An 11,137-nucleotide genomic window follows, 5' to 3' on the forward strand; every position below is an offset into this window, starting at 1 on the left:
TTCTAAAATTATGAATATTGATTTCCTTGGAATAAATTTACATGTAATATATCAATGAATGATTGTGAATGATTTGAATGTATGAAATTTAAAATTTGGAAAAATTATCCTTCCAAAATTATAAATATTAATTTTCTTGGCCTAAATTTACATGTGATATATTTTCTTTTATACATGTGATTTGCTGTTACATTTGAAAATTTTATATGTAAATTAAGTAGATAATTTTGGCTAATGAAGATTCATTATTTGAATAATGGAGTTTAAATAACAATTATAAGATGTCATAAGAAGACATAATCCAAGAGAGTTACTCATAGACTAGTCTTGTTGATGCTCCCGCCTTAGGCTAACGCCTAGTCCATTAGTCTCCTTGGTAATGTTTAATGAGATTGGTTTTTAAAGAGGTCTTGCCGTACCAATCTTTCCTAGGAGCACTCTTGCAAAGTGTTGATTGTGCTACTAAATAATGACTATATAAAGATTAAAAAAAATATGGTCTAGTGAACCGTATAATTTTAAATAATTGAGGTTTAGTCATAGCATCCTTAATTATTTAAAATTATACATGAAGTGTATTAGGATCACATAATAGACATAAATAATAATTAATTATATAAACATAACAAATTTTACCCCACAGAGATCTTTATTATATTTATATAATTAACTAGAATAAAATATCAAATTATACTTTCTTAATTTACCCACATGAGTCAAAGGAAATATAATTAGATAGTTTTATTATAAAATTATAGTAAAATGTAATTTAATTAAACTTTAGCCCACAGGTAAGTTTTATGTCACTAGTTTTTTTTCCTCTAATCATGATTTACATTGATATACATGACATTTTCCTCAATTTTTTTTAATAGCCATGTATTTAATTTATGTGGCACAATCTTCAAATCTCTCTAATATATATTATGATATCCCCAAGCTCAAGAGTGTTAACTATAAAGTCTGGAAGGAAAGAGTTCTCCTTCATTTGGAGTAGTTAGACATTGATTATGTTATAAAGAAAGATGAACCACTTGCTATTAATGATTTTAACATTCTTGATGAGATTGACGTTTATGAAAAATGAGAGCGCTCTAATTGTCTATGCGTAATGTTCATAAAGACCAAAATCTCTATTGGTATTCGTGGTTTGATTGAGGAGCATGGAAATGTCAAGGGCCTACTTAAGTTAATTGATAAATAATTTACAACTTCAGACAAGGTCCTTGTTAGTACCCTAATAATGGAACTCTCATCATTAAGTCTCACTAGTGTGAAAGGTGTGCGAGAGAACATCATGGAGATAAGGGATACATATTTTATTATCTATCTCATAACAATAGAATCGTGGAATCAAGAAATATAAAATTTTTTGAGAATGACTTGACTAGTGGGAGTGATCATTCTCAAAACATAGTTTTTGAGAAAGATCACATTAATGATCAACCACCTTGTTCAAGTTATGAATGGCTTGTCATTCACACCCCTCAAGCACAAATGAGTGTTAAACAACAAATTGAGTAGATTTCATAAAATATTGATGAAAATGTAGTCGATCAAATTGCTAACGAGGACAACAAGGAATTGCTCAATCGATTGAACAACAAGCTCCTCAAGAGGATAACTTAAGAAGATCTACTAGAAAGAGGAAATCAACAATACCTAGTGATTATGTTGTGTATCTACAAGAATTGGATTTTAATGTTGGATATGAAAATGACCCTGAAATATTTTCACAAGCTATGAATTGTAGTGAATTAAAGTTTTGGTATGATGCTATGAAAGAAGAATTGAATTATATGGCATCTAATGGAGTCTGGGATCTTGTCGAGTTGTTCGATAATGCAAAAACCATAGAATGCAAATGAGTTTTTAAAACAAAGGACTTATTGGGCAACATTGAGAAATATAAAGCCAAATTCGTGGCTAAAGGATTCATTCAAAGGGAAGGAATTGACTACAAAGAGACATTTTCTTCTATCTCTAAGGAAGATTACATTCACATTATTTTGCCATTGGTTGCACATTTTAACTTAGAATTACAATAAATGAATGTAAAATCTATATTTCTTAATGGAGATATAGAGGAAGAGATTTATATGAAACAACCAGAAGATTTTTTCTCTAGTAATGGTGATCACTTGATGTGCAAGCTCAAGAAATCCATATATGGATTGAAACAAGCTACCCGTCAATGATATTTGAAATTTCATGATGTCATCTCTTCATTTGATTTTTTGAAAAATGTCATGGATCAATGTATATACCATAAGGTCAGTGGGAGCAAGATTTGTTTCCTGATTCTCTATATGGATGATATTTTACTTGTAACCAATGATAAGTGTTTACTATATGAGGTAAACAATTTCTCTCTAAGAACTTTGATATGAAAGATATGGATGATGCTTTTTATATCATTGGCATTAAGATATATAAAGACATATTTCAAGGAATCTTAGGTATATCTCAAGAAACCTATATTAACAAAGTTTTAGAGAGATTTTGGATGAAAAATTATTTACCAAATATAGCTCCCATTGTGAGAGGTGACAAATTCAATATGGATCAATGTTCGAAAAATAATTTTAAAAGTGAACAAATGGAAAACATTCCTTATGCTTCTACTGTCTGAAGCTTGATGTATGCTCAGGTCTGCACTAGATCTGACATTGCATTTGTTGTTGGTATATTAGAAAGATATCAAAGTAATCCACCACTGGAAAGCTGCAAAGAAGGTGATGAGATATCTTCAAGGAACCAAAGACTACGTGCTTGTATTTAGATAAGCTGAGAATTTAAAAGTGATTGACTACTCTAATTCAGACTACACCGGCTACATTTATTCACGAAAATCAACTTTTGGATATATCTTTATGCTAGCCGGTGGAGCTGTGTAACGACCCGGCCCCCTCGACCCCTTGGGCGACCCAATTAGCGGCCCCTTGGCGGTCCCTTGGCAGTCCCTTGGGCGACCCAACTGGCGGCCCAACTGGAGCAATCACAGTAAGATGGGGTACAAGACAATGGTTAGACGATTCAGCTAATATTATCCTTATTAAGTGGCTCAAGACCTTGACCACATGATCATTTTATCATGTCTTGTAGGCTATATCTCAGATTGGAGGATTCGACCTTTTATCGATATTTGTCGAGGGACATTTATAGGATGATTATAAGAGTTGTGGTGTGAATCTTTGGACTTGGGATTGACATTCTTTTATTGTGGATATTGGAGTATCTAAGAGGATGAGATGATGAGATTTGGCCGATTTTTTTTTGATACGTTTAGTTTGTTGGTAGTGAGCGTTGAAGGTTGGATGTTTTCCTTTTACTCTATCTTTGTTTAGGGGACTATCTGGTATGATTGATTGATGTTGAGGATGATTGGAGATTGGTGGATATTGGGAGATCAGGTGTGGTGATAAGTGGTCTTTTAATGATTTATTAGTGGATATTTGACTTGATGATCTATGATATGGTGTTTGATGTTAATAGTTACATAGAGTGTAGTATGCCTATGATATATATGGATTTGTTGATTTGTAGTTGGTGATCCGATTATAGACTTGTTGTTGGGGATCTTACGGTTGAGTGAGCCTGACGTACGTACATTATGAGTCATTGGGGTTACCATTTAGGTTTACAGTGCCCTAGATGTTCTTATGAGCTTGATGTATTTGGTATTCCTAGAGTATTTGGATCAGTTTTCATTGTCTTCATTGACGATGTTATGATCTATTCCCAATCCAAGGTGGGTTACGTACACTATCTTCGCATAGTTCTAGAGATGTTTCGACGGGGACATGTATATGCGAAGTTCAGTAGTGCATATTTTGATTGTCTTCTGTGGAATTGCTGTGGCACATGGTCACTAGTAGGGGTAGTAGTAGATCCATAGGAGATAGAGGTTGTTACCAGTTAGGAGTAGCTGTAGTCTATACAGGAGACTCGTAGTCTCCTTGGTCGGGTGGGATATTACTGGAGATTGGTTGAGGGTTTCTCTAACATTGTTATGTCGTTAACCGGACTGTCTAGGAATGGTATGAAATTTTTTTTTGGATAGATGCTTGCGAGATTAGTTTAGATATCTGCACTTGTCTTAGTGGTACTTTCTAGTGTAGGCGGATTTGTACTCTACGCAGATGTATTGTGCCTAGAGTTAGGTGCAACTCAGATGTAGCATGAGCGGAGTAGTTTCGTGCCAGTAGTTAGAATTCTCATGAAATAAGAATTTAATTTTTATTTCATGGGAGATTATGTGTGTTTCCGAGTCACTTCTTATCTAGGAGAAGTTACTGCAAGAACCACCTCGATTTGGATTTGTGATATACACGATGTTTAGAGACTTGGAGCGTTCCTATTGGTGGAACACCATGAAGAAAGCCATTACAGATTTTATATCTTGATATCTAGTGTGTCAGTAAGTGGAGGTTGAATATCAGAGACTAGCAGGATTGTATCCGTTGATTCAGATACTAGAGTGGAGTTGGGAATATGATATGATGGATTTTGTTGCGGGATTACCTAGGACATGGAGAGTATATGATGCGATTTGGGTAATCATCGTTTGGTTGACTACTTTGTTTTTTTTTAATGGATTTGTAGGATGGGTTCTTTGGAGTGAGTAGCAGAGTTATATTGTAGAGAGATTACCGGACCTCATGGTATATCTCTGAGTGTGGTATCAGATGGAGATCCGTGATTTCACAGCATGGTTTTGACTGGGGTTACAGCATCCTTTGGGTTCAGAGTTTCGCTTTAGTATAGATTTTTACCCTCAGACTAAAGGATAGTTTGAGCGGCCTATACAGATGTGGGAAGATCTGATGATAGTGGATTTTGAATTTCAGAGGCAGTTGATTTTTTTTTTCATATGTGGCATAGTGGTTATTTTTGGATGAGGATTCCCCAGTAAATTTGGGGACCAAATTTTTATTAGTGGGGGAGAATATAAAATATGACAACTAAATAATAATTAAATAATAATGTTATTGGAGAAATAGCCTTATTGAATTTTTCGAGAATTTTTAGAAATTTTTCGGGATTTAAAAGGAGTCTGTATGACTCGTTTTGAGGGGATGAATCGGTGGGGCTAGGTGAAAGCCTATTTGAAATACCCTTAAGTGGGAGTTGATTAATCTTATTAAGCCTAAGTTACCTAATTATGAAATCTAAACCTAGGCTTAAATTCCGATTTCCTTCACTTCTTTCCCGATTCTCTTCTTCCCCGACAACTCCTCTGCTCGAACCTAGACCCAACCCCGGGCCGGGTCTGGCCCGGACCCGGCCCAGGCCCGTAACCGGGTCGAACCAGAACCGGCCCGGCAAGTTGCCGGGCCGGTTCCGGTTCATTGGCTGTAAAATCGGTGAACCGCCGGTTAACCGGCGGGTTGAACCGGAGGTTCAGCCGTAAATTTTTTTTTTTTTTAAACGGCTTGAACCGCCGGTTAACCGGCGGTTCAAGCCGTTGGAACCGGCGGTTCGTAGCCGTTGGGAGGATTTTTTGGGTATTTTTTTCAACGGTTAGGATCATTTGACCATTTTTTGATCAATGACTATGATTTAGTGTCCGTTACTATCAAAACTCTATAAATAGAGAGCTCATTTCATCATTTTTCACACACATCTTCTCTACTCTTAATCTCATTTTCGTATTCTCTAATCTCTACACGCTTTCATTTCCAATTTTCAATTACAATGGAAGGAGGCCGCGGAGGTGCATCATCTCGAGCTCGGAAGGGAAAGCAAATAATGAATCCGCGGGAGGATGACCCCAACATTCAATCCACCGATGATGAGATCGAGCATCTTCCGAATCCGACACCCGAAACACAAGGAAGTACCGATGCAATTACTTCTAAGGTTCGGGAACTCCTCCTCTAAAGTCTTCTATTTTCACTAAACATTTTGAGAAGTTCACTCTTCCATCGGGAGAAATGCGTGCAAAATGTAAGTACTGCAATGTTTCCTACAAATTCCAAGCCAGCGGCAGCTATGAGTCGTTGAAACGACATGTAGAAACGAAACACCCGACGGAATATGGACTCGACCGTTTTCAAACATAATTATCAAGATTTTCTTCAACTAGCGGTAGTACCGATTCCGGTTTATTTTTATATTCGGATAATAAATTAAGTGAATCATTAGCTAAATTTGTTTCCGTAGAAAATCTTTCTTTTAGTTTTGGATCTAAATGCACATTTGAAGATTTTTGTAAAGAATCTCTTAATCCATGTGCTAAACGTGTTCCTAGGACTACACTTACTCGTACAATTAAAAAATTAGTAAATCAAGGGAAAAAAATTTAATTGATGAATTTAGTAAATTAGATAATAAAGTTTCTTTATGTTTCGATATTTGGAGTGATAATTGGCAAACACATTCGTATATGGGTGTGACTTGCCATTGGATCGATAACTCTTGGAACCTCCAAAAAAGATTATTAGCTTATAGAGTTTTTGATGAATCACATAATGCTCATAATATCACACAATTATTATGTTTAATTTTAGAAGAATATGGTTTAACTCATAAAATATTTTCAATATCATTAGATAATGCTAGTTCCAATACCGCTTGTATAGATGATCTAAAATTTGTTTGTCAACATATTATTGGAGATTTATTTTTTCATATTCGTTGTATATGTCATGTTTTAAATTTATGTGTTCAAGATGGTTTAAAATTTTTAGAAAGTTATATTAAACCAATTAGAATTGCAATTTCTTATTTATGGTCTCATCCATCTATAATGAAACAATGGGGTAGGTTTTATAAAATTAATGGAATGAGACCTAAAAAATTTCCACGTGATGTACCAACACGTTGGAATTCAACATACCAATTATTACAAGATTCATTTCAATATAAAGGAATTATTATGTTCATTTTTTTGCACAAAACACAAATACTAATATATATTTATTTTCACAACAATGGAATATTTGTAGTAGTATTTGTAAAATTTTAAAAGTATTTAATGATGCAACCGAACAACTTTCCGGTGTTTATTATCCCACTGCTCAATTAGTTTTAGAAAAATTTTCTAATATAATATTAGTTTTAAATGAACATATTAATAATGAATCTTTATCTCCTTGCATCTTAGCTATGAAAACTAAATGGGAAAAATATTTTTATTTAATTCCTGAAATTTATTTAATTGCATTTGCTTTAGATCCTAGATTTAAATTAGAAGTTTTACAAGAAATGTTAACTTTATATTATGACGCTTTAATTCCAATTAAAGATTCTTCTTCTCCTGATCTAGTTAATATTATATATAATGTTAGAATTTATTTATATGATATTTATAATCAATATTATGCAAAATATGGAACACAAATTAATATTTCTGAAATACAACAAACTACTAGTAGTAATTTAAAACTTACAAAAGCACAACTCTTATTAAAAGAACGGACAAAACGTCCACGAGGATCCTCAAGTTCCACACAGGAACTTGAGAATTATTTTACGACTTCTTTGATTTTAATGAAGCAGATAGCGAAAACTTCGATATCTTAAAGTGGTGGTCACAGAAGGCTCAAAGCTTTCCCGTTCTCTCCGTGATCGCAAAAGAAATTTTAGCTTGTCCAGTGTCAACTGTTGCTGTGGAGCAGACGTTCAGTGCCGGCGGCAACATATTAGATGAACGACGATTAACTTTGTCTCCTGACTCATTGGAAGCCCAAGCATTACTGGACGATTGGACCAGAGCGGAGAAAAGAATCCAAGGAATGTAACTTTCAGATGACGAAGTTGAAGATTTTGATACTGAAGGAACAAATACGACAGGAACAGGAAATGGAAGTGAATGCAAATATAAAAGGATAAAAATGTAAAAGAACTACGTGGGCTTTGATTCCCCTAAAGGGATACGTAGACAACTTAAATAAGTGCAAGCCCTTTTTTCAATAAATTTTAATTTCTAATTTTTAATGTTTAATTTTAAATTTTTAATTTTTTTAACATATTAATCTTGAACTGTGGCGAACCGTGAACCGGCGGTTCTGAACCGTGAACCGTAACCGTCTTGGGAGGTTAAGGTTAAGGGTCGACTTGCCTGGAATCGTCGAACCGGAGGTTCCGAACCGTCGAACCGGCGGTTCCGAACCGTCGAACCGGCGGTTCCGAACCGTCGAACCGGCGGTTCCGAACCGTCGAACCGACGGTTCCGAACCGTGGTCAGGTCTACCCGAACCCCCCCCTCTCCGGTTATTTCTCTCCTAGCGATGTCGACCATTCTGATCGCGTCGACGCAGCTCAGCCCACCGTCGGCCGAGTCTCCTTTCCCCTTTATCTCTCTCTCTCTCTCTCTCTCTCTCTCTCTCTCTCTCTTCGCTCGCACGTGCGGACGACTCGATACCAACGGAGGGCGTTCTCCACCTGCGTGCTCGGCTTCGTCGCATCATTAGAGGGAAAGTGTCGCCGGATCTTGGCGGTACCAGCCACCTCCTGCTGAGCAGTCGTCTCTCGAGCTGATCTTGTGCGCGATTGGCAGCAGCTCGACGCCTAGGGCATCACAGTGGACTGGCCTTGCATCGTCCCCAACCGATCGACCTTCTCATTCCTTCCCCTCGAGTTGATCACTGAAGAGTGATCTGTATCTCCTCACCAGTTGGATTGAAGTGGGCGTCATCATCTAGGGGCGACTAATCTAGACTAGGAGGAGGCAATGGATCAGCATATTGGTGGATTTCCCTACTATCGATCACTGTTTCTTCACTCCTTGAAGCTGTGGAGGTCACGGGTGAAGAGGTAGGGGTTCGATTGCGTTTTCGGACAGTGGAGTGTAGTGCTGTTAGTTGCTGGAATTGGCTGCCCTATCTCAAGGACGTGGATTCGGGATGAGCGTCTCGACGCGGGATTTCTTGACATGATCTACATTTTAAGGTAGATGGTTGGAGTGTCGCTCGGAGTATCCTGTCTGTCGAGTCCTATGTCACATCCGAAGACCGTTTCGGGTTTTGTATATGTTTTGTTTGTATTTGGTATTTGATGTATTTGTTGTGATGTTGTATTTGTTGTTATGGTTGTTGTATAAAACCTAGCCGACTAGCAGTGTGTTGATTTATTTTGTATTGAGCTTTCTGTTATCGTTTTTCCGCTGTGTTGGTTTTTTTATGCACCCGAGTGGGCTGTTCATTGTATATATATAATTGCGTGGTTGTGTTTTATTATGTTCCAGCCGAGTGGGCTGAATATAAACTGTGTGGTTGTGTATATATTCCAGTCGCATGTGGCTGATGTATTTTGTATGTATGTATGCTTCAGATTGTCACCGGTGCAGGGGAGATGCTGTCAAAATTTTTCGGTAGGGACTCCTTTGGGGGCGTGACAAGCTGTGTCTTAAAGAAATGCAAAGCAAATGTTGACTGCTACTTCTACTATGGAGGCTGAGTTTGTATCTTATTTTGAGGTGACCTCGTATGGTGTTTGGATGAAGAGTTTCATTTCGGACTTAGAATTGTGGATTCTATTTTTAAGCCATTAAGAACATATTGTGATAATTCAGTTGCTTTCTTTATGGCTAAGAACAATAAAAATAGGAGTTGAACTAAGCATATCGACATTAAGTATCTAGCCAAAAAAGAATGTGTTAGAGATAAGATAGTGGTTATTGAGCACATTAGTACTGAATTGATGATTGCTGATCCTTTTACTAAAGACATACCACCGTTGAAATTTTTGTCGTTAGAATAATTTGATTATCAATAAAACTCAATTATGATAATTTCTCATATTTGTATATGCATTAATTAATTTGAAAAATATTACTAAAGTTGGACCTTGAATAAACAAAAAATTTATTCATTAAGATATATTGGTTGATAAACATGATACAATGTAATACATGTAAGATAATACTCTCGTTTAGATGACCTAATGTCATGATTCATGTGTAGTGTACACTCATTTATTATTTCTAACATAGGGTGACCGCTCTCTTGCAGGCCATGATGGGTTCGCCAGAAAGAGAGATCACCGGCAGGCTGTCGCAGTTACAGATCTCGATCATGAAGCCGTCAGGGTCGTGGAAGAAGAGCTGGTCCACATGGATTCCGCCTTCCTCCACGCCGCTCTGGACGTACGGTATCCCCAACTCCCCCAGCTTTTTCTCCACCAACGCCAAGCTCTCGCACTGCTCCATTACGATCAATTTTAAAGTACGGCCGAGAAATTAAAACAGAGGACGATGAGATATATCTCACCTGGAAGGAGATGTGGTTGTCCTTGGGGTTGATCGCTCTCTTCTTAGGCAACTTCTCAGGGTCTTCAGATCGGAGCAAGTGGACGCCGATACCGTAGTTGAAAAGCCTGAAGCATGAAGAAATTAAAGAATCGATCATGAAAACAGAGTGGCATATGGAGGTGAGATTGGTGAAAGGGAGTGGATGGGGCACCAGGCGCCGTCGAAGTTGAAGGAGCCCGGGCGGCGGATGGGGCGGAAGCCGAGGACGTTTTGGTAGAAGTCGAGCGACGCCTCCACCGATCTGCAAACGATGGAGATGTGGTTCAAGGACGCCAGCGGCAGAGCTCCATCCCCATTATCATTCAACATTTGTTTTCTCTGTCTGTCTGTTCAATTACAAACTCAGAAGGAATCCAATTTGTGTTTGTGGAAATGAATGAAAATAATAGAACAGGACGGACGAGGCAGAGGGATATAAATGGACCAAGGCAGGTATCGTGCACGTGACTATCAGGCGTGGATCCAACGTGGATGTATAGATAAATCCAGCTTGATAAGACAGTTGGATGCTGACTTGGCGATGGCTCCCACCGGAGGAAATATATGAGAAGTTGTTTCCTTTTTTGTGGATTAGATTTTTGAATATTTCTTTCTTTGGCTTTTTCCAAGTCATTTTTCCTTGGGGATTATCTTTTTTTGATTAAGTCGAGGAAGCTTCTTGGTTAAGGTTGTTTTTTTTGTTGACTACTTTTATTTTTCCATTTAATTATTAGTTCTTTCAAGCAAACGAAGGCTTAATTTTGATGGAACACACAACATAGGGAGGATACTTAAGCTATGTTTACTCTAGAGTGTGGATGAGAAAAGGAAAGGAATCAACGATAGAAAGTTATCTTTGGAAGAAGAGAAAAGAAATGATGAAGAAATCTTTTCCTTTGCACA

At 37.2% G+C, this 11,137-nt stretch overlaps 1 protein-coding gene across 1 annotated transcript; it reads right to left on the reverse strand.

The window, feature by feature from the left end:
• Positions 1-9,792: 9,792 nt before the first annotated feature.
• Positions 9,793-10,623, reverse strand: LOC122016293. Its single transcript, XM_042573533.1, has 3 exons — positions 10,407-10,623; positions 10,215-10,320; positions 9,793-10,144 (listed from the first exon to the last, which is right to left on the reverse strand). The coding sequence occupies exons 1-3, from the start codon at positions 10,562-10,564 to the stop codon at positions 9,929-9,931; spliced, it is 480 nt and encodes a 159-aa protein (XP_042429467.1). The 5' UTR covers positions 10,565-10,623; the 3' UTR covers positions 9,793-9,928.
• Positions 10,624-11,137: the final 514 nt, after the last annotated feature.

The sequence above is a fragment of the Zingiber officinale genome, chromosome 8B (assembly GCF_018446385.1).
Source record: "Zingiber officinale cultivar Zhangliang chromosome 8B, Zo_v1.1, whole genome shotgun sequence".
Taxonomy (NCBI): domain Eukaryota; kingdom Viridiplantae; phylum Streptophyta; class Magnoliopsida; order Zingiberales; family Zingiberaceae; genus Zingiber; species Zingiber officinale.

Excerpts from the sequence above, each read along its gene's own strand:
- LOC122016293 (XM_042573533.1), bottom strand. The coding sequence starts at position 10,564 with ATGTTGAATGATAATGGGGATGGAGCTCTGCCGCTGGCGTCCTTGAAC. Across the intron at positions 10,321-10,406 it reads TTCAACTTCGACGGCGCCTG|GCTTTTCAACTACGGTATCG; the intron begins GTGCCCCATCCA and ends TTCATGCTTCAG. Across the intron at positions 10,145-10,214 it reads ACAACCACATCTCCTTCCAG|TGCGAGAGCTTGGCGTTGGT; the intron begins GTGAGATATATC and ends GTAATGGAGCAG.